This window comes from Labrus bergylta, chromosome 17 (assembly GCF_963930695.1).
Source record: "Labrus bergylta chromosome 17, fLabBer1.1, whole genome shotgun sequence".
Classification (NCBI taxonomy): domain Eukaryota; kingdom Metazoa; phylum Chordata; class Actinopteri; order Labriformes; family Labridae; genus Labrus; species Labrus bergylta.
The window spans coordinates 12,425,668-12,450,397 of record NC_089211.1 but is presented as its reverse complement, the minus strand read 5'-3'; the positions used below and the strand labels follow the sequence as shown (position 1 = coordinate 12,450,397).

The 24,730-nt window shown below is 42.1% G+C and overlaps 1 protein-coding gene across 1 annotated transcript in view; it reads right to left on the bottom strand.

Moving 5' to 3' along the window:
• Nucleotides 1-5,042: 5,042 nt before the first annotated feature.
• The window catches only part of exd3 (exonuclease 3'-5' domain containing 3), a 45,134-nt gene continuing 25,446 nt past the window's right edge, over nt 5,043-24,730 (bottom strand). Inside the window, exons 20-21 of the mRNA XM_020638053.3 lie at nt 6,283-6,349; nt 5,043-6,159 (exon numbers count right to left, since the gene is read on the bottom strand). Of these exons, the coding sequence (XP_020493709.2) occupies nt 5,789-6,159; nt 6,283-6,349 (438 nt within the window). The 3' untranslated portion in view covers nt 5,043-5,788. The remainder of the gene's footprint in view (nt 6,160-6,282; nt 6,350-24,730) is intronic.

The following is a 24,730-nucleotide window of genomic DNA, read 5'->3' as shown; positions in this document are numbered from 1 at the left end:
GAAAGTGGATCCGGGTTTTAGAAAGTGACAAAAAAAAGAAAACCCAGAGTGTGTTTTTTTTTTTTTTTGTGAAGACATGACTTGTAACCAACAAACCAAATGGAAGTTGGGATCCATATAAAACACCTCAGAGGAGGAGATTAGAGGAAGCTGTTTAAATCATAAACTGCGGATATATTCCAGTTGTTTTCAAACGACTAGACTGCGGGACTTCAAATAACAAAAGCCCTGCGTTACTTCCTTTTTGCAAGTCAAAAGAGGTGACGCTGTGCGCAGATTGACACGCCGCTGAGGCTCAGCTCCCCCCACCACCGTGGGAACTGGGTGCTTGTGTGTGTGTGTGTGTGTGTGAAAGAGATATTGAGAATGTGTTGATAGATATTGATAGATGGAAACAGTTTGAAAGAAAGAATGCGTGTGAAAGTGACATATCTGGATAGATAAAAGAAGAAGGGGTGTTAACATGTGGAAACCGCAGATAGGTATGTGCCTCCCTCGCGCCGTTTGCTCCATTTGGCTGCCCGCGTGCTTCATCTCATCTGTGTAACACTTCATAACCGCTCTCCGCTCTGATGGTTAGGTGGCTTCACACTGTCCTCTTTTTCCCACACTCAGAACTGTACATTTGGCGCACGTCTGTGGCTGCATCTGTCTGCATAAATGTGTGACAGTACATCTGTGCATCAGTGTGGGAGAGACAGCAACAGAACCGGCATAATAAGGTCACAACCTATTTCATCTAATCTAGCCAATCTATGGAAACACAAATTGAATGTAGTTCACATAAGAGGCAAGATCATTATTTCCAATGTAGATACAGATGGAGTGCATGATGAAATGAATGATTATCTTTGCTTTGCACTTGATCTAATCCATATTGCACACACCTGTATCAGGTCAGTGAATAAACAGCACAAGCTGGTTTTTACAAGTGAAACCGAGAGACGTCTTATTTGCTTAAAAAAAACAAAAACAAGATATGAAATGAACAGACTGCAGCAGAAAAGTCACGTTCTAGCAACTGTTAACTCCCCCATGTCCATTATTCTACAATATGGCACCTCATCACACAGATACTTTCTTTAACAATAAAACGTGTTGAAAGAGAATCACTGCACTGGGTTGCTTGGGTCTGTTAACTGATATTCGTAATAACATAAAAAAAAAAAAAAAAAAAAGTTTGGATGCATAAATCAATGGGCATATCGACTAAGTAAGTGATCCACTTTTGTAAAGTCGTGCTTCAGAAAAAATAGGTTTTGTATGTTTTACTGGATGTAACCCTAATAGAGGCACGTTTAGAATAGAATGTGAGTTTTGGATGGAATAATTAGTTGTACTTTTAAAACTGTGAGAAGAGGGTTTCGACGATGTTGTTATGATGACGAAAGTCCCTTAACACCGGATGTTGAGTTGAGAATGAAGGGAACTGTGTGTGTGTGTGTGTGCGTGTGTTATAATGCTTGATTGTGATTCATATGTTTTGGAGACTTTTGGGTGTACGTGCAGGTGACTGTGTGAATACGCTGCCTGTTTGTTACAAGTGGCCGGCACAGCTGCAAACATTTTAAAAGAAAAAAAAAACTGCGGCTCTGACTCATTCATATAGAAATGCGGTGAATAGCCTACCTAGCTCAGACCTTTTATGTCAGCTATACACTCGCAGTCGCAGATGTGCGTTCCTCTCTCCACATGTCTACTTCTGACAGCATCTGCTTGAATTGGCAGTTCAAAACTCTCACACCGCACATTAAGCCATGGTTTAACTTTAAGATTGCGTCCCGGAGTTTGTAATTTTAGGATCATAATACATTTTATTATGTTTGTTATATAAGTGTGTCATTCTTGGGGTTACTGAATGGTGCGGAACATCTTCTGGAAAATCCTGAACATCTGTCCGCTACCAGAGGTTTTGGCTGCACTGTGTCTGGACACTTGGAAAACATTTGCAGAGACCGCAGGAGCCAAAAGTTTCTCCGATTGGATGAGCCCCCCCAAACTCTGGGGCATTTTGCTCCCCTCTCTCGGCCCCCCACCGCTTCGCAGCGATGAGTCTTTTTGGTAATGTGAATCTGGGAGGCAGCCAAAACAGACACAAACCAAGAAACTGTTGTAAAACACTTTACAGTTAATGAAATTCGTTTTGCTGGTTGAACTATTAACCCCAGTGTAAAGGCTAGAAATAAATGGACAACAATCAACGACGTTGTAAGTGCGTAAAAGCGCACGGCGCCACAGTCAAAGTCATCTTTTAGAGAATATAGTCAGGTTTTGTACATTTAGTCACGAGCTGAGGCAAAATTCTCAGCCAATTAGATCGGTGCACTTTTCCGAGTTTTGGCGCCGGGACCTGCAGCAGCCGGGACCGCAGATCTGAGCATCTTGCTGCGCATGCATGTAACCGAGGAGGAGAGTCGAGATGGTGAAACAGGATGGATGTCACACCACCGCAGAAATGTCATGATGAGCACCGTGTTGGCAAATTGGTTCTCCTGCATTCATGGCAGAGAGAATGTTGAACTCAACTTGCGATGTAAGTGAGAAAGAGAGAGAGACTATGAGAGCCTAGACAGAGAGAGAGAGAGCCTAGAAAGAGAGAGAGAGAGATGACGTGTAACCGGGAGGGAGGGCCTACTGAGTCCAATTCATTCCGGGCACCACGTGTCCTCAGAGCGTGGGAAAGAGGCGAGCTTTTCTTCCCAGCAAAGAAAGAGCAGGGATCAAATAACACGGTGCTGCAGCAGAAAGCTCGCACTCTGCGCGGAGGCAGGGGCTGCAGCGACCACCCGGACAAGGACGGCACAGGACACACATAGGGGTTTTATTTAGGAGCTAGAGTGTAGACTTCATTCATAGCAATAACATTCTTTTGGAGGTTAATGATACTGTAGTGATAATACAGTCCGAAGAAAAAGCGCACGGCAACATTCCAACAATTTCTTTTACATTACAGTGCCTGTGAATCCATGCCTTTGTATACGTAAGAGGAAATCGGTTATTTTATATGAAAAATTATTAGTAGTAGATATTATAAAAAATATGTGCCTTAAGGAAACCCCGTTTCGTGGGGATTGTATTAAAAATCCTCCAGATTGATCCCAAACTGTCCCCTGCAGTCCTGCTTGCAGTTCCACAACAAACATGGAAATCTGCTTCCCATTTTAAACACATGCATGAATGAAGAATAAAGTAAACGAACACGTGGCTACAGTCAAACCAACATGTTTCCTCCTCCTTTTTTTTTTTTTTTTAAACATACATAAACACCAGCTCATTCAAATAGCCTAATACTCCGATGTCACTATTAAACGAGGCACACTTTGTTAACTTCCACTAATTATTTAACTTAATTTATAAATACTTTATTTTTGCTTTATGGATCATATAAATTATGAACAAGGACATCTTTTTTTGGGGACCATACTTTTAAAAACAAGTTTAGATGGTGCATCCTCCTCTGGCATCACATGGTCTTTTCGTCTTTTGACCTCTCTATCACATCAGGAGACTCTGGCCCTGGTCCAGACCTGTGAAATGCATTCCAAGATTTCGAATTATGTTACCATAGTTCAAATATCAAACATGCGAAAGAAGAATTCAGTCTGATTATCAGGACAGAACAGTTTTTGAGAAACTGGAAATGGCAAGCCAACCATGTGGTTATAAAAATCTGCCTGCAGAATAGTTTGAATAATCAGTAAAACAAAAAAAGCACATCCCAGAACATGGGAATATTTTTCTCCTGAGAAAGGGTCTCCAGAGAACCTGGGCTCCTCCTTTTATTAATATCCTGATAAATTATTCATACAGGCTTAAATCAACTTATAAACATCATTGCAGAATACTCGGCTTGAGAGCTTGTAAATCATGTCTGAGAGAATAATCCACATAGTCCCCTAAATCCAAGATGGTTAATGTTGGAGGTGAACCGTAAAACGGACTTATAGGAGGAGGAGGTTGAGATGAGGACAACCTTGATTTAATTACTATGAACAATAAAGACTGAACTACACGTTCACAGTGATAGACGCCCATTTTTCCAATGGTAATTCTTCAGTAACAAAGTGACAGGACTTATAATGTCTTATGGGTGTAACATTACTTTCCGCAACAAAAGCACTAAGCCTATGTTTTGAAATGCCATTGAGGTTATGCAATTGGTAAGTTGGTGTTATATGACCTAGAAGCACAAGTCTGACCTGCTGTTCAAATGCAGTGTTAATAAATGATGTAAATCTTTTGTCTTGTGAACATGTGAAAAAAGGGAAGATTTGGTCAGTCAACATTGTATTTTTTATTTCCACTATTGGAATAGCTCCCTGTAAACTGACAGTGTGTGAAGTCAGCAAACCCAGAGTTTTCAGTTCCCACATATTAAACACTTTACATCGGATGATGTTATAATTGTCAGATTATGCTGTGCATGATCTTGAGACATGCTCTCACTTTAGAACCTGACCATTAAAAAAGATTAGTCTCTGACTTCCTACCGCAGCCAAATACGGTCATTAAAAATGCATCTACCTCGGTGATTCACAGTATGACCTGTCTTTGGAAATCACTGTGGCTTTCTTGATGAAAGTAAAGTGTTGAAGTGAACATCTGGCTATGATTAAGGCTTTCTTAGATTTGATGAGTGTAAAACTCAGCTTTCCAAAAGCTATGAGTACAAGTAACGGGTCCTGAAAACACCAGACATTTGTTAATGTAGAGTTTTCCAGATGAGATCTCTTTCAACCCTTTTGGGGAGATCTCACGAATATGAAGTAGAGGAGAGTAATGAAAGAAAGGTATGAGAGAATATGAAAGGAGCAGGGGGGGGTATGTGTTGGGTTACTCTGTGACCTGGCTGCTCTTCGGCCTGGGGGCAGGAAACCCCCACACACTGTTAGTGTTACACCTGACAGACATCAGTGAGGCTTTGGATGACCTCATCAATCTGACCACTCTCAGCGCTCTACCATCTGTTTTCTCAACTCGGAAACACATCAAAAACAAAACGTATCTGCAGACGGAAATGATTAGGACTTCTCACAGCTTCATAAAAGAAAAAATGATTCTTTATTAAGTCATTAGAGCTGGCAGCTGAATATGTAAACAATGTACACATGTAATAACGGAGAATGGAAATGTACAGTAGCACAGACTGCCGTCATTTGAGTGCAGCTCTGAAGTCTTAAAATAAAATAAAAAGTCCTAAATATGGCTCAAGAAAGTCTTTCATGGAACAGAATGATTACTAACTCCAAGCCCGTAATAGTTTGAAAATGTAATCCATGTCAAATTGAACTGCCATATGAAACTGACAAAGGAAAAAGTTTTTGAACAATAACCTGCTGTGGCATATCTGTTAATAAAATCAAAAACATAAAATGACCAAGTACAAACGTTCTTTGGTTGTCTGAGACTTTTGTTTTATAAACACAACTTTTAAAAGTATAAAATTATACAACTGGTAACAGGATGAGCATGGTATTTCAAAAATGTGTTCATCTATCATAGTTTTTTGTTTTTCTGGCCTGACCGGCATCCTAGAAGATCGCTTATTATCTAGCGTGTATTAGAATAACCTTTTTCCCCTTCTGCTTCACAAGTGTGAAATTGGTGTTTTGAATTTTATTGTCGGCCTCAATTCACATTTTCCATGCCTTAGTATCATGTCAATTAAAAAAAGGGAAGAATAAAAACCAATAAATGAGCACACCGAAGTGGATTTTATAAGCTGTGTGCTGAATGTGCAAATGATTATTTAGGATGTTTGAGGAGAACTACAGTAGTCCTACACCCGTCAATTTGCCTGTGCTGCCGTAACGCGTGCCGCGAATGATTCAGCGTCGTCGTCTGTAACGTGTAAGACATCCTGAAACATGGACAGGACACGGCCGAAGTGAGAGCCTTCCCAGAACACCTTGCCACATCTGGTGCAGACGTAGAAGAGGGGTATCCTCGGCAGGAGGCCGGGGGGAACAGTGTGGAGCTGCATGGGCGCTCCCCCGGGAAAGGTCAGGGTGTCGGGGTCCAGCCCTGACAGAGAGGCCCACTGACACTGAGGAGCATACCTGGGGAGTTCAGGGGTCATGCTGAGGGTCACAATGTCACTGAGGTCCTCCTCTTCCTGTTGGTGTGTGTAGTCATCGTCGCCCTGGTGTTGCAGAAATCCTTAAAAAAAAAAGATTAGAAATACTGGAATGTAAAAGCTACGCTAATGTTTCATCTTTATTACGAAATTTAAAATCTGCTGTATATGAACTTTCTACTCCATAACTATGTGGTTTAACTGACCTTTCTCTTTAAGCATCCTGACCATGTACTTTCTGGGCACAGCCACGTACTCATCGCTGTTACATGCCTGGACAAACAAATGAAAACAAACATTAGCAGCAAGGTTTAAAGAAATGTTTTTGAGACAATTCAAACATCAGAAATTGAAGACGTTTGTTTAATTACAGAGGAACTATTCGCTTTTATCCCTCAAAATAGAGTTCTCTCGGGGCGCTGGTGGGACAGTGGTTAGTGCGTCAGCCCCATGTACGGAGGCTTTGGTCATCCAAGCGGGCGGCCCAGGTTCAAATCCAGCCTGTGGCTTCTTTCCCACATGTCATTCCCCACTCTCTCTCCCTGATTTCTAACTCTATCCACTGTCCTATCTCTCCATTAAAGGCAAAAAACGCCCCCAAAAAAAATACAGTTCTCTTTTCCTCTCATCCTGATGAAAAAAAATCCTTATCCTGATTATTTTGATTGATATAGAAATCCCGATTATTACACATGATTACTCATTGATGTTCATCACACACATTTATCAAACATACACTTTAACATTCTGAACACTTTGAAAAACAAACAATAAGTGAAAATAAGTTTAAATTATAAATACATAAAAATAATATACAATAAAAATAAATAAATACAATTAACTACCGTAAACTCCAGTGTATAAAACACACTTTTAATATCTAGTTTTTCATCGAAAAAGTTGGCTGCATCTTATACTTTACACTGGTGCCACCAATATACCAGTATAAAATGCTGACAGTCACGCTGTAATAACCACGAGTGCAACCACTTCTACCACACAGTGCACGCGAGGTGACGCAATGGCCGTGGCCTGTTGCTGCCTGAACTGTGTGTCTCTGTTAAGTTTCAATCTTTCAAACTCCAACATAAGCGGAGTCGGACAGCTTTACCGGGGTGCCGGTAGCCTACTACACAAATTTCATTGTAGGCTGAGAGTTTAACCACCGTACTGTAGCTGGTAGGAGTGCAAACTTTCTTTCTGGGAATCCCTCCAAAAACAGACTGCGTCTTGTAAACCGGTTGCGACTTATATTCCGGACTGTACTTTATGCTTTTTAAAGTGGTGGTGATGAACTCTTGTGGCCGAAATACAACAACAAACACATTGAAACATTTACCACACACGACTAAACCTATGATCAAAAGGAGCGCAGCATTGCCGCACGGTAATCGTTTAATCTCGATTTTGCATGTTTTCATGATCGTGAGAAGCCAAAATTGTAAATGAAATCTAAACTCGATGAAATGCCCACCCCTAGATCAATGCAATGGGGGGAAATTTAAGACAAACTGTACATGAGAAGAAATCATTTCTATTTTATTCACTGAAAAGTTATGCCACCGCATGTTATTAATTATCTTGATCATCTACCTCCATGACCATGACTTGAAGCAATTTGTATGGGCCCAAATGCCTTTGTGTTTACAAAAATATGAGATGAACAAAATCCAAACCAATATGAAAAAATAATAGAAAAAATATACACTACATGTACACTACAACAAAAACTGAACTCTAACACTGTTTGACAGAGCACTTCTTGAAAAAGCGTGACCCACAATCCTTTTTCTGAGAATATAGCTGCGGAATGACACGTCTCAGTCATACAGCAGCTATGTGTGTGAAACTAGAGGTCACATATCCTTACTTAAGTAAACTGACAGTGACCAGGGTTCACCTATTCAGGTGGAAAGGTGTCAGACCTGTATGTTAAAAACCAGGTGTAGAGCCTGAGAACTTGTGTTGACCCATTCACACCAATGGCAAACAGACATTTTCCCTCACTTTGGGTGTGAAAGGAACTGAGTGTTACTGACAGATCGGATCAGTGTGTTAGTGTGTGTAAAGACAGCGTTCACGCCTCAGCAGCGTTCACATGCCCGTGCCGTTCTGTCCCTCTCCATGCTTAAAGTCTCCCTGGTGGGACATTAGCGGCCTCTTGTTTGCCGGCCCCTAACGTGGACACACACACACACTCACGCACACACACACACTCGTCTGTACGCCATCCTGACAGCATGACGGTGCTAAAAGCCTTGTCAACACACCTGAGCTCCACCCAGCAAACAGCATTCCACTAAGAGGTGGGCTGTAAATCAAACAACACAGACCTCGCAAAGCAAGATCCTTGACTGGCTCACTTGCGGACAGTTTGTCTGTTTTCACTCAGAGAAAAAAAAAGTTGAAGGGAGACTGCAGATCATGCAGAGAGCTGTGTTTGCCTCTGCAGTTAGTGAGGTCAGGACAGGAGAAAGCGGCTAGACAGTGGAGGTGTGGGAATAGCAGAGGTGTCATCTTCTGCCTCATCCGTGGGAATAGCGCTCATCTCTGTCCCCTCAGTACGCTCTGTATTCTCCTCTTTGTATTCACACACACACACACAAAAAAAAAATTACCACACAGACAAAACACTTCAAAACTGGCACAGACTTCCCTACAGTGAGCATATACTGCATGCATACAAGTGCTCACAGTGCAAACACATGGCTCACACATATACAAGTGTGGCGGCAGCCAGGAAAACAGACCCAGCTATTTGCTCAGCTTAAAGTTTCCCAGAGTCGAGCAAGCCAGAACCTGCTCTGAACTCTCAAGGCTAAACCACGGAGCGGCAGGCACACACGCACAGCGTCTTACACACACGCAACCTGTATGGAAACCATTCTGCCTATAATTAATGAAACACAAAGCTCGTTACAAATCCAAAGATCCTGCACAGAGCCATTAGATAAGTAGATACAGCGAATATGTTTTGAAGAAAGGGAAAGTAAGCAGTGCATTCTGACAAACCTCACTGTGGTATGAGCACACCTTCTAGCAATACTAACAGATGTGTATATGTCATGGGAGTGGAAACCACTACATATCATGGCTTAAGCAATGCATTATTTTGGACTGAACACAAAAGGTGGCTCTGTGCTTTCATCTCGGTTCAGAAACTGTATTGGACAGGATTTGAGTGACATTTCCCCGTGTTTTGTGAATGCTGCAGGACAGCAAGGTTTGATTTTCCCACAGTCAGAACTGAAGTGTTCTCAGGCATGCAGTTTCTCACAGAGAGCATGAGAAGTTCAAACTAGTAATAGGTGCTCCTGCTGCTCCTGCACATCACAGGAAGCAGACTCACATGATTGTCAAACCCTTTTTTTAGTTTGACATGTTCGCACAGGCAAAATATCACGTTTGTGATCATTACGATGAGCAACGTGTGGTTTATGGTCACTGCAGTCTGTGCAGGTTATTTAGACTTAAAGACGTTAAAAATGTCAGGACGTGGTCCACATTAGAAGGTTACCGATTGTGTTTTCAACATCGTCTTCCTGGTGCATGTCCACTTTTGCAGCAATGCACAGGTTTCTCCCCATGGCACTAGAAGGAACCTGCAGTGTGGGTACCTTTTTTCCCCCTCAAAGTCTGACAGCCTTTGCAAACATGCCTAATTTATTACAATACTGCCTCTCAACCAGCCACAAAAGTGCCTTTAAACAATAGAACCCTGAAAATTAAACCAGTAAACCAGAAGATTTCTTCTCTTGAATTTGCAGATTAAGGCAGTTGCTTCACAGCTTCTTCCCTCGCTCTCTCTTCTTTTGTTCTTTCGGTGTTTTTCAGGGAAACTCCTGCATTCTCACACTCCGTGGTCGTGCCAGAGAAAGAATGCTCCTTGCCGTGACAACAAAGGCTATCTAAAGTGTGATACTGTGTTTCAAAGGATGGGAGGTGGTGGAAAAAAAAGAGGAGAGAAGGGGGGGGGGGGGGGGGGGATAGCAGAGGGGAGTTAGGAAAGAGAGAGGGACAGGGGGGAGATCTTTCCCTAACATTCTCAAACACACGCACGCTCACCCTGCACTGGCTCTGTAGGCAGCTCCCATGGGAAAATCCGAGACCAATCTCAGAAGGCGGTGCTCTTAGGGCCCATGTGGGTCACATGGTCAGAGCAGCCAATTGGCCACAAGTGATTTGATTCAAATTGTGGTAAGTCAGGTAAAGGGCAGCGTGGGAACTGGAAAGAAGAAGCGTGAGGGGAGCAAGAACAGCACCACTATTTCCCTTTGCAAATGTTGTCTTTTCTTCTTTGAGAAAATTTCCAAGTCAAGGTTAAAAAAAAAATAATAATAATGAATTCCACTTTCCATGCTGATGTAGTCTTAGAAAAACATATACTGTATATAAGAAAAGAATGTCATTTTAAGAAACTACTGCACAATTTCTCTTCCAAGGACAAACAAAAGAGAAATACAACATCAGAGATTTATTGTGTGCTTCCATCATCACATGTCTGGGACATTCTGCCATCACTGGTGCTCTGACATTTAGTTGGGCAGATACATCATTTTGTTGCCGCTGTCAAAATGATGTAGGTCGGTTGTAAGTGAGACGGAAAGCTGAAGTGGAAAAAAGCCGTCTCATTCTACTGTAGGAATGATGAGTAAGGGGAAGCCAACTGGTCGAGGTATTGACCTCTTTCCCTGCTTTCCCACACAATCCCAAGGTCATGCCAGGTGATTTGGACGACTGCCAGCAGCAGTGGACGATCTCATACGCGAGTTTTACTGAGCCGTGCAAACTGCTGAACATTGGCCCAAGTTGATTTTTTTTGGCCCGCCAAACGGAAACAGAAAGGAACATTTCTCTTCATCTAGCACATTCCGACTGCAAGAGCTGACAATACTTCAGAGTTAATCATTGCGTGAGGTTACCTTTGGGTGGGAAGTGAACCCTTAAAGCAGTCCACAGTCGGTACTCTGTAATACGAGTGACCACAGAGGGGAGAGCAAGCTGTGGAATTCTCGTTACTAATAAATAACTCGTGCAAAAACTGTATTTAAAAAGGCAATCTGGTGGTTCATTGGCTTAAGGCAACACACATTACATTATTCATATAAAGTGTATAATGTGATGAAGAAGTTTAAAATAGAAGAGAAAACACATATAAAGTCAACAGGTAATATGTACAGTAGACCTGCATGGGATGAGAAAATATGTAATGTGTGATGATAAGATTGTTCAATGCTGTGAGAACGATATGGAGATGCATAGAGAAAAATGAGGAAGTGCATATAAGATAACTAGTGTTTATGTCTAATACTGGTTTTTGAGGCATGTTTCTCCTGAATCCAAAATACATTTAAAAAAGCTTTTCTTCCCTTCAACTTTATTGGCACCAATTCATTTGAGGGTAGCTGTTCTCTAAGTAGAGCTTCAGTCATTAAAATGGTGTATAAGTGTGGCCATTATACCCAGGGTCTCGAAATAGTTTTCTTATGTAGGCTATTACATCAATTGGATTTTTTTGCAAGTGTTAAATGCAAACGTTTGAATCAAAATCAAGCGGCAACCTCCGGTCTTGATAAATTAAGCCAATGCGGAAGTGCAATATCACGCAGTTTGTCGAGTGTCCGCTTGACGCTGGTTCCAGGAACACCGGAAGTCACATACACATGACTGGCAAACATGTTTATTTACAGCATAAATAAACATGTTTACAGCCGGAGCAGGGCTCATGCGACTAACATTTTTTCTACGCTGCCCGGGTGAAAACATAGATTTCGGGCGGGTCCTGTTCACTGCTCTAAGTTGTGTGTGTTTAAAATTTGCGAGCGACCTGAGCGCCAGAGTAGCCTAACTGAAACGGGAAAAAAAATAAAAATAAACTAAGGGAAAACCTTAGAAAATGAAGAGCGGTAGAAACATTGAAAGTTTTTTCATTAAGAAAACTAAGCCTACTGTTACAACCAGCCCTACTACTGTCATTCCATCCATCCCCACTACTGAGAGTCCATCCAGCCAAGACACGGAGCATAATTTTCTAATGCCTCACACTAAAATACCCGAAGATGACTTCGGTCTTTGCATCAAAGATACTCTGTTTGTTTGTGACAACTTATTCATGTGAGCAGGTTTTATCTGTAATGAACCTCAATGAGTGCAAACTGTGCTGTGGCCTGACACACACAGATCTAAAGTCTCTCTCTCTCTCTAATGCACTGATCCAAGGGCAGGTAGAATAACCTGTGTCAAAGTTTGTATAACCTTGAACAGCAATATTAAAACATAATATAATAATCTCAAACAAAACATAATTATTGATATTTTCTTCTGTAATGTGGTACATTTAAATATTTCCATGTGCCAGCATGCAGTTTGTAATAACAGAGTTAACCCCTCTGCTTAATGTACTTTGACATACATTAGCTTATATATCCATGTGTTGAGTTATTGTGTTGTCTGCAAAATTAGTCCGGCCCACTTGAGGTCTCATTTGAACAAATCCGGCCCCTGACCCAATAGGACTTTGACACGCCTGCTCTACACCTTATTCTTGTTTAGAAATCATTCACATTATATGACAGTTATGGAGAGTGATAAAAAGGTGACCTCATGGCGTTAAAGGCGACCCAATGAAAATTTGGGTGCACCTAAATTTTGTGCTGGTGCACCTAAGAAAAAAAGTTAGGCGCACCAGTGCAACCAATGCAAAAAGTTAGTCTGGAGCCCTGGCCTGGTACAAAAAACTAAATAGGTCTGATTAATTATTGTCCTCAAGGGCACACACTGAATGGGGGGTGTAGCTGACATGATTGACAGGTGCGTGCGAACGGTTGGTCAACAGGCTTAAAACCTGCCTTTAACTCTCAGCCTGTTGTCAGCTTGACTGAGACAGGATTTCCTACATGGCAGCTGCTGCCGATGAGCCTCCTGCCGTAACAGATGGGTGACCTCACTCAAGCTTCATGCATTAATATTTACAGTCTATGACTGAAATAAAGAATTTATTGCACAGCCCTTATGACCACTAAATTAAGATTAATTATACAATCAGAAACAAGCATGTCCACGGCTAGGTTAAAATTCCAATATTTAAGATATCTTCTGAATTAAATCATACAATGACCTTACTAAATCATCAGACATTAATGAATACGCTATGTGGAAGTGCTGGTTTCTATGACAACAACACAGCAGCCAGTCTGTCCTCTTTCTAAGGTTTGATTCACAATTTAACATCCAGTCTGTTTTTTTAGTCTTTTGGATCCTTCCTGTAGATATTATAAATAATAGATGTCCCTGTAGACACTGTATCTAAAGAGCTCGAGTGTGAGGTCACTCTCCTGCTGCAGACTGAGGCTACCTGCCATGTGTACTTTCCCACAGTATCCTGAGGGGATCTGGCCAGTGTCTCAGCCTGACAGTCTGAGGTAATTACCAGCTCTGTTAACCAACCACTAACACCTGACAGGAACCTGAACTTGGACCACAGCAGAGCCTGTCTGGGCTTGAAATCACACACACCTTCCTCTGACTCATTTTGCTCACACACATGTACAAACACAGACACACACACACACACACACACACACACACACACACACACACACACATAAACACATACTTCCCCAGGCATGCAGGAGATGTAAAAAATCAGAAGAAACTCTCTCACTCAAATGCACACCCTTTACTGACTCATGTTTGCACCCACTCATTTCATCTGCATGACATATTACAGAAGCCACATTAATCTCTGAGGGAATTTTCCCATGGGTGCAACTCTTCAATCTGCGTAACACAGAACATCACTGCAAAAAAGGCCTGCTTTTAGTTTCATTTTGTGTACAAATGATCGGTATGTAAACACAATGGAAATTGGCATGCAGGAAAAATGTATTTTCAAATGACTCAAGACAGATGACCAATACACATACAGGGTCCTATGGACATGCACTAATGGAGAGGTGTCAGCGAGTGCTCCAGGGCTGGGGTGGGGGTGGGGGTGGGGGGGGATTGGGTGCATTGCTCAAGGACACCTTGACAGTTCCCAGGAAGTGAACTGGCACCTCTCCAGCTACCAGACCAATTTCCAGACTTGGTCCTCACGGGAACTTGGGTTGACAACCGGAGGGTCACCGGCTCAAGTCCCCATGAGGACCAAGTCTGGAAATCAGTCTGGTAGCTGGAGCTACAGACTGAGCTACTGCTGCACCATTTTTCTTACGCTTCATGACATGTCTTTCATTTAATCTTTATCGATCAAATATACAATATATGTTGTGCATCATTTACTTTCAAATAAAGAATTGATGAAGGTTATGGATTATCTTATATTTGGACATATATCATCAGCAGCGTCCCAATATAGAGACAGGCATCGCTAGCTTTGCTGCACTCTTGTACGTCTTACTCTTGCTCAATCGTTTTGTTTTTTTCTCTCACATGAACTTTGTTGTCCACATTCAAGCATTTTCTAACCCTCCTCTTGGCCTCAACATTTCTGCCTTTTCTTCTCTCCCTCCTTGTCCCTCTTATTGGCACGCACTAAAAGGGGTAATGAAGAAGATAATAGTCTGGAGTCTAGCCGATAACAGTCTCGTTGTCACACAAATAGCCCTGCAGCTTTCCCTTGGTTTGGCACAGACAGATTATTCTGTTTTTTACCTACTCAACCTTCAACCTTAACCTCCTACTCTCCCTCCCATTCAACCTATGTCTTGTCTCTTGCTCAATGTCTTGCTTGAAGCTTCCTCTACCCCCAACCCCCTTTCAGTGCTCCCCTCAATCTCCCTCTCTCCCCTTCCCTCTAGTTGTCTCTCACCTCTAACCTCTTTCTTTCTCTCCTTCTCCAAGTACGTTTTTCTCTCTCCCTGTAACCTCAGATAGCTGGTGCCGGTCTAAGAAAAACAGCAGGAAAACAAGTTGCTGAAAATGCTCGCTGGGCAATGGGAATTTAAACAAGGATGAAAACAACATATCCCAAAACAACTTACTGATGACTAAAAGTGCTAGCTAGCCTCTATTGACATGTGGCTTTCTGTAAAAATCAGTTAAAATGAAAACAAACCACTTTAAAAAGATACACAGTTTAAAAGGCAACTGCATGCAGGCTGAGAACTTCCTGTATCTGGTTAATGGAGTATAGATTGGCATAAGGTGAAACAATTAGCCCTATCATAACGTATAGGATCAAGAGATACAATGATCTGGAAGTATTTATACAACCCATGAAAAGATTAATTTAATTTATCAAATAAAAATAGTCAATATTTACTAATAATTAAATCTCTAAATGAGAAGACTTATTTTTATTTTAAGAATCTGAATGGAATGAAGCTGGATGTTTGGCTCTTAGTTGTGCAAACAAGTCTTTGTTTTGAAGTGAATTGTATAACAGTAGTAAACAGAAATATTAAATGAAAATGGTAAATGGACTCAAGTTTGTATAGCGCACATCTACCCACTCACACACTGATGGTAGACGTTGCTATGTAAAGTGTCCGTCAGAAGTAACTAATCCCACTCATGCACATTCACACACTGCTGACAGCGGAAGCAAATTGGATATTGGGGTTAAGTGTCTTGCCCAAGGGCACATCGGACATGAAGCTGCAGGAGCTGGGGATCAAACCCCCAACCTTCAGGTTAGGAGACGACTGACTCTACCAACTGAGCCACAGCCGCCCTTTGCAGCCATTTACACTTAGAACACTTGCCTTCCTCCACCCGGGTTTTCAAAATGTGTCAATTATCCATGCATTGTACTGAAATTGGGAACCTAAAACTTCTGTTTTTGAAAACACAAATGTTTGAAATATTTGTTTTGTAGTCTTAGTTGTTCTTGGCTCACTAATGGTTCAAAATCGAAAACAGCTGTACATAGACATTTATCCTGGCAAATGTCAGAATGTCTTTGCTTTTTCACAACCTCAAAAAGAAACCCTGAAATGACCCATGTTGTTGAGTTGCTTAAATCCAGGAAACACAGCAGGCATCGATGTGATGCAAGGACTTTGGCTTCTCATGTTTCTGTGACTTTGAAATATAAGAGGTTGCTCCGCTTACAGGAAACGTTACAATACTCTGAATTGTTATCACAACCTACCCGTAGCGGTCCTGACGTGGAAATGGGTCGTCCGACCTGAGTATAGGGGTGAAAGACTAATCGAACCATCTAGTAGCTACTGAACAAGGTTTAACGGATAGAAGATTCTCCATGCTCGACCAGCAAAAGCTTTGAGAAACACTGCGATCCTTTGAAGGCAGGTTTCTTTGAGAAAACAACATTACTTAAGAGACAAATGGGGAGTTTTGTGGATAATGACAACTGGTTCTCTGCAGAAAAAAAAAGAGCCTCCATGAAACTGTCAGTCAACTTTGGCTTTTTGAAGCAGACTTGGTGCTCACAATGTGAACCTGTTGACACTCATCCACTAAATTGTTGTAGATACACAAAGACTTCCTGTCTTCACTGCACCCATTCACCTGATAATATTACAACACCCAAAGAGTCACTTAACATGCGCTAACAATTCTTAAACTGTCACTACACCCACACACTCCAAACTGAAATTCCACAAACCCCAACTGGCTCACATTGACCTTAACTTCATCTGTACACACACACACACACACACACACACACACACACACACACACACACACACACAGACACACAGACACACAGACAGCCCCGTCATGGGAGAGCCACGGGCAGATTCCTTTGCTCAACGTTTAACGCTGCTGGCACATATTTCATCCACAAGCCCCCCTCTACTCCACTCCTCTAACTTTTCCTTCCCCCCCCCCCCCCTCATCTCTTCCTGATGTAGAGGCACGCAGGGAATGTTATTGTAATGCAGAGTGATTCATCCAGGACTGTAAATATTGACAGCGATGCTTGTGGAAGCTGCTGCTGGTCTGGTCTCATGGCTTTTCTGACAGACAGGGTGTCAAAAGTGGAGTGGGCTAAGAGTAAATCATTGGTCAAATGCTTGTGTAATCCAATGTGGGAGTGCCTGAGCATCGACGTGTTAGATCAAGTACCCGAGAAATGCAATAAATGACAAAGATTGAATGTTAGGGAGACTCACAAACTCATGGCTTTTAACACAGACAGTGAGTTTGGTGCGTGTGCCCCATGTACCCAAATTCAAATTTGACCTGTGGATCCTTTCCCGCATGTTGTTCCCCACTCTCTCTCTCTCTCTCTCTCTCTCTCTCTGATTTCTGACTCTATCCACTGTCCTATCTTTCCAATAAAGGAACAAAAAGCCCAAAATCAATCAAAAAACAACAACAAAAAATAAAATTCCCACATCACATACCAAACAATCAACTAAAAAGCAAACCGATTGTATGGCGTACAATGACAATTAGACATTCACAGATCAACCAGTATGGTGACCAGAATCGGCCAATTTCAGTCCGTTAGGCCATAATGGGTTACCAGCTGGTCCTCACAAATATAGCTGATTCTGTGACGATCTCAGATCAACACACACAAGCTGCAGTTTTCATGCCATGCACACAGCAACACAAACACTAACGTAAGAGCCACATACATACATAACATGTTGGCAAAAGTATTGACAAACTGGAGGATTAACACAGATTTGTTTCCCGGCACTAGCTCCTCTGCCTGAAAGTAACTCTCTGCCCATGGCGAATGTGCTCATCTGGGCTCTGTGTGTGTGTGTGTGTGTGTGTGTGTGTGTGTGTGTGTGTGTGTGTGTGTGTGTGTAATTCAAGTGTATGCTTGCATTTTCTTTTTCTTTCCTCTTTTTCATCTTTATTCCTTTTTTTTTTCCTTCTTTCATTCTATTTTTCTTTTTTTATTTATTTATTCCTCCTTTTTCTTCTTTCCCCTTTCCTCCTATATATATTCTCATTTCCACCACTTCAGTTACTGTGCGATGCAGGGGTGCCCCTGTCTCAGTTGCCCCCAGATCGCGCGGAGGGGGGCCAGCCGATAGGGTCGCACACTGCCACCCTCCCGCCAAGCCCGAACAACCCCCAGACCCGATGGGAGGGGACCTGCCCGCGTTGGTGCTCGGAGGCATCATCTGACTCCAAGGCACAGTATCTTCACCATTGCAACCGTTTTTTTGGTTTTTTTTGTCTTTTTTTATGTATTTGTATTTATTTGTCCATGTGGGGGATGTGAAGCCCATCCCCCTTTTAACCTTCGTGTCCAAAGATGGACCACCGAGAGGATGGAGGCACCAGGAGGGTCTAGAAAGCACATTCAAAACAAAAAGTTCTTCATGTTAACTAGTAAGGTGCAAAATGTCTTCTAGTTAACTAGTGAGGCTCGGTATGGCTAGCCCTTTTAACATTAAATGAGTCTGGCTGACAAGTGGCAATTTAGTTTTCACTATTGGAAATTACATTTCAACATGTCAAAATGTCATTTTGGTCAACATATCAATAATGTAATTTCGACTAGTAAGAATTGCATTTTAGATTTTAAGAATTAATTTGTGATATCTGTAATGTAAGAACAATTGTAGATAATATAAATTAACTTTGTCACTCGAAAGAATTGAATTTTTGATATAAAGAATGAACATTTTTAGTGAGAACCGAGTTGAAAATTACATTGTGGATATGTCGGCTTGGAATTATAACATGTCAAAAAGCAATTATTGATATCTAGGATTGCTTTAATGTTAAAAGGGTCTGCCATAGGCTCGGAAATGTTTACTAGTTAACTAGTAGTAGCTAAAATGTAAACTAGTCACACTAGCGGGAGCAGTTTTCACCTTACTAGTTTACTAGTAAAGCCCCGTACAGTTTACTAGTAAAGGAATAAATGCCTCTATGTCCAACTTTATATTCTTTAAATTACAGTCAAACTGGACGGGGTCAATTTGACCCCGGAGGGCAGCAGGTGTTATTATTTGCTGCCATTCAATGATTCAAACACAGCATCTTCACTAAACTTATACTTAGACACAGACCACTCTGTGATAAGTCAAAAAGTCAAAATGATATAAATTCAAAATGTTTTTTTTTCTCACTCAGAAACAGGGTATACTTTTATGTAAACAAGGTATATTGGCCTTACATTTAAAAAAAAAAAAAAAAAAAAAAAAAAAAAGGAAAAATGCATGGTAATGGGTTGGACTGAAGTCAGACTAAAGGTGTAACACAGAATTGATTGAATTAATTTATGTTATATGCCTCAAATTACAGTCAAACCAGACGGGGTCATTTTGACCCCAGAGGACAGCAGGTGTATAGCAATCGGGAGGACACAATAAATCAACTTTTTTAACTTCATGTAAATGTACCGTGCAGAGAGAGAGACGCTTGGCATGATAACATCATTACAGCTTGAAACTGGACAATCACAGGCAGACACAGACGCACATCCTTGTCTCTCAGTGATTATATTTACTATCAGAACCCCCACGCTCAGTTCACAGAGGACTGGCTATGGGAGTGTAAGATAAAGGGAAATGAAAGAGGGAAAGGGCTCTCAGGGTTAAGTGGCAATAATGAAGCAGAATTAGACATTTGTTTGTGTGTGTGTGTGTGTGTGTGTGTGTGTGTGTGTGTGTGTAGAGGTAGCCTTGTTCATGTCAACTTGAGACACAGGAGAGGAAAACAGCATTAGAAACCTCAGAGAGGTAGAGGGGGAGGTTAAAAAAAGAGGGGGAGTAGGGGTAAAAAGGAAGCAGTACACGATTGTGAACAAAGACTGAAGGAAAAGAGAGACCTGAGGTTGGAGGAGGGTGAGGGAAGGGTTATGGAGAAGTGGGTCGGAGGTGAAAGGTTGGGGTATGAGGGCGCGGGGGGGGGGGGGGGGGGGGGGGGGGGGCAGTGGAGCGGGGGCTCACGGTGAAGGGGTTCACTTCTAGTGTGAATGCAAAGAGGTAAAACTGAAAAAGAAAGGACGATGGAGAGAGTTCCTGTGTCCTACACCCTCTTTAATTCCACTCTTCCTCCCCTCCATCCCCCTCCCCTCCCCTCCCTCCCTAAAACGCTGCTCCCTCTCTGCGACCGGCCCCAGCAAATTCCCTAGGGCCAGGGGCAGTCCCCTTTCAGTCTCTAGTGACACAGTAATTACAAGTGTGGGAACTGAATCTGTCCCTCTTTCTGAGCCCCGCACTCCCACCCGCTGCCCTCCCGCTCTCCCTCCTTTCGCTGGCCCTCGACCCCCCCCCCCCCCCCCCCTTCCCCCTTAACCCCAACCAGCTCCTGGCTCCTCCACTTCCTTTGCCACCTCTCTTTTTGCACCCCTCTCAATCTCAGGAAGTGGCATCGACCCTCAGAAAGAGGTCTCACATGAGGCCAAAAACTTTGATTTCAACATCAAAGGCTGACATTGACAGTAAAACAAAATATTTGCATCATCCTGGTTTAATATAATGGATACTTTAAATAGTTTAAAAATGTCATTATTTAATTATTTAGATGATACAGGAATTGTAAGTATCACCTTTAAGGAGATTCAATTAAGGATCATACATCTAACAAAACCCCATGTGGGATGAATCCCCAGGGGCCACCTGTGATGTTCATGGGAGCTTCACATCACACACACTCACATCACACACTCAACCCCATACCCTTCATTCAACCCCCCTCCCCCCCTGAATCCCCCCTACAGCCACAGAGTCCCCTATCTATCCGAACAGAGCAACGCTGTCTCTCCCGCTTTCTGTCAAGCCCACCACCACCACCCCAACCCCCCCTGTTCGCTATCTCTGCGGCGATAACCATGGGAACAGCAGCACTGTGGGAACGGGCCACCAGTTGACCAAAATAGACAGCAGGAAAATGGAGGGAAAGAAAGAAAGAAAGGGTTCCCTGCATCCAAGGAGGCCTGTGTGTGTGTGTGTGTGTGTGTGTGTGTGTGTGTGTGTGTGTCTGGAGGTCCATGGGATCATGTACACAGACAGGTACTCAGGCACTCCAGTCACCTCTGGTTTCCAATGGCAACAAAGGGGACGCTGGGTGGCTTGAGCTGCTGCATTAATTTAGTGATGGATTTGCAGCTATGGTTTGAGATGGTGGGACACCTTGAAAGTTCCCCTTCTCACACACACACACACACACACACACACACACATTTTCAACGGTCCTGCACTCAGTAGATAGCAGCGTCCCACACATAAAGGCTACACCCTTAACCACGAACACCAACACCCAAACAGCACACTAATACCATACCATTACACACCCAGTCACACCAGCAACCTTGCACCTCTACATATGAAAGTATATTTAAGTTCAGGATTTACATGATTGGAACGGTTGGTGTTCAACAACTTAAAATAGCGGTGAACGTATGATTTATAACAAGATCAGGTTTAGGTTTTTATACACCAAAAGTATCAAGAACTGATAAAATAAAGTACCAAGAAGTTCCTAAATATTTGTAAACGTGTACTATAATATGTCATAATGTGTTAGCATTTTAAAATCACGTTTTTTTATGCTTCTTTGTGTTCTTGTTACAATTGTCTACGCATCTGCTTAAGTCCTTTTTCAGTACATTATTAATGTAATATCTGTATTTGGATGTCACAGGAATATTATTTAGCAGGTACAAAGCCCCTGACAGGGACTCTTTAGTGAATGACATCATGGACTATATCCCAGTTGGAGCCCAAACTTCTACTGCATGTAGTTAAGAGATTGGCATGTGTACATTTGCTTCAAAGGCAGTGCTGCAGCCAAGACTACAATATGCATACAAACACTGTAGTTGAAATGCTGGATGCAGCTCTTGTGAGAAACAGCACACACTGTTGTTCCTTGGCCTGAGAGAGGAGAAGGAGGAAATGGGGAAAAGACGCAAGTTGCGCATCATCATCATTTTTTTTTCTAAATCTACTGCGGGTTTAATTTTCCATCCCTTTTATATCCTGTGTGGCTCTCAGTAGCTTAGAAGTCAAAGAAATCCCAAGATTTGGCTCACGCTCATATTGTAATCTCTGTCTTTCACCCAATTTACTGTATTTATGTGCGGTGCACTGACTCCTTTCTCTCTGATGCCTTGTATGTTTGCATACATCACTTCTGCATAGTCTTTGCTCTCTTCCGTTTTTGAACCAATCAGTTTACATATCTATACATCTACATTCCCCCTTTTGCTCTTTCAGGCCTTTCCCAGGCCAAGCAGCCTGACCCTTCCAGCCTTCTACCTCTTAGCTCCCTGGGAGTAGAGGGGGTGTCTGTCTGTAAGCATTGCCTTTCCCGCAAGGACTTTTACTTGAATGTGACTGTGAGTACCAGAAGAGAGAGAGAGAGAGAGAAAACAGAAAATATGTGTGTGCGTGTGTGCACAGCAAGCCTGCAGCTCCCAAAGCAAACAGACTTCTAACCTCCTGATAGCATCACATCACGCAAACTACAGGCTTTAGAGCACCTTAGTTTACAGTTTAAAGTCTGAGCTCAACCCACATTCCCAAGACCTACACATGCACGTACAAGCCACGCAAAACGACAAAAACGCAGATCAGACATTTGAGGAATGTTCACAGAATGTGCAGCCCTACGCTCCTCAGACCATAAACAGTGAAAACACATAGCCACAATGGTGACACTCTTCGTGTGAGAAAAGAACCAAAAAAAAAAAGCCCCAAAAAAAACAGCATACATCACAAGATAGACATAGACTCTGAAACCCAACACATGAAAACACACAGTGTACAGTTGTTGAGTTCGACAAACCACAGACATGCTGGGGGGTTACCATCTATTATCTCTGACTCCATGAGGTTTATTTTTCAAGTGTTGACACAACTCGTTCTCAGAAACTGCATGGACATGCGCGCGCACACACACACACACACACACACACACACACACACACACACACACACACACACACACACACACACACACACACACACACACACACACACACACACACACACACACACACACACACACACACACACACACACACACACACACACACACACACACACACACACACACACACACACACACACACACACACACACACACACACACACACACACACAGGGGTGTCAACAAAAATAAGGAAACAACTCAGTCGACAATGGATGGGGTTATTGTTGTTAAGATATATAGGTCAGTGGTTCCCAGTCTCCCTGCTTCCCCATTGAATCTGTTGCATAAACCACATTCTCATCATAAAACTAAAGGTGTAAATCACAACTTTGATTGATGGCTAGAAATAATAATCAATAAAGTAATCAATAAACAGCAGGGTTCTGATTACTTAAACAGTAAACCATCACAACTCATTATTTTAATAATAATAATTTCTTTTATAGGTGCACACACTATAAAGTTCTACAAAACAGGGTGTCACAGAACTATTTATTCCTCCTGACTTAAAATGAATTCAGGGGGGCCCTAGTAGCCTAGCAGTCACATGCGGAGACTTTAGTCTTCCAAGCGGGCGGCCCGGGTTCAAATCCGACCTGTGGCTCCTTTCCTGCATTTCATTCCCCACTCCCTCTGTCCTATCTATAAAATAAAGGCATAAAAAGCCACAAAATAAATCTAAAGAAAAAAAAAAACTGAAATTCTGTCAGTCCTTTAAAAGAAATCTTGATAGTTCCCCAAAACTCCATAAACAGGAGACAGGAAAACCCATACAACCACAAAATTTCATTACCCCTGCTCTTATGTGACTCTCAGCGCACAGGCAACAGACCACACACACATTCTTCACACAGAGTCAGCAAACATGGGCTGAGAAGTAGCAGAAATGATGCAGGTAATAACCTATAATCAGCAAAACACAGCCGGAGGGATAAAGTGATTTGTTCCTGAGAATCCTTTTTGTTCTTACTTTGGAACGCACAACCCTGCAGAGGTTGGCAGACATTTCCTTCTCAAATCAAGATATCTGATGTTTTGTAGACCTCTAACTGTTGTCCGTGATTTAAAAAAAACCCCACAAAATAATTTTTTATACTACAACATGTTTTGGAGATGTCATAAAGTCCTTAGGAACTTTATTTAAAAATATGGCAGAATGAGGACAACATGTAACAACTAGTATTGAATAAATCAGTTAACAGAAGTCAGACTCCATGCTGGCTTGTTTTTTTGTCTGCCTCCACAAATACTGGTTTAACGTTTACTTTCTTGGATTTGATCTACAATCAAGCTGCACCAATAGGATCAGGCTACAGAAAGAAAAAAAAAAACTTTAAATACTTTCAATAGTTTCTGCAAAAAATAAATAAATCATTAGTTATGTCGAATGCTTTGCATTCAGCAAGCAAGGCGCCTCAAAACATGCCTGCAGGTGGAGGGGTTGCATGAGATAAAGTTGTCCCATGTGACACAGAGTTGTGATAATAACAACCCGAAGTTCTTTATCATCAGCTCAGAGTGAGCAGGGACGGTTGGCTGTGTTGCGCGGAGCGTTGAGTGTGGGAGAGTGATCTACGACTCACTGAGCTCCAAAGACCGAAGATCACATTTCACTATCGCAAGGGAAACCATTATACCATGACCACAGACACAAAGACAGCCATACCAGCAGTATCTGGGATTTAAAAAAAAAACACAATTGCTGGAGCTAGTTCTCACAACATTGATCTAAAGTTACATATTTGATTTCTATTGCAATGACAGAAGCAAACAGTGTAAATAAAAAAGGAACTAGACAAAGCCTATAGCATGGTTGCACTATTTCTTTAG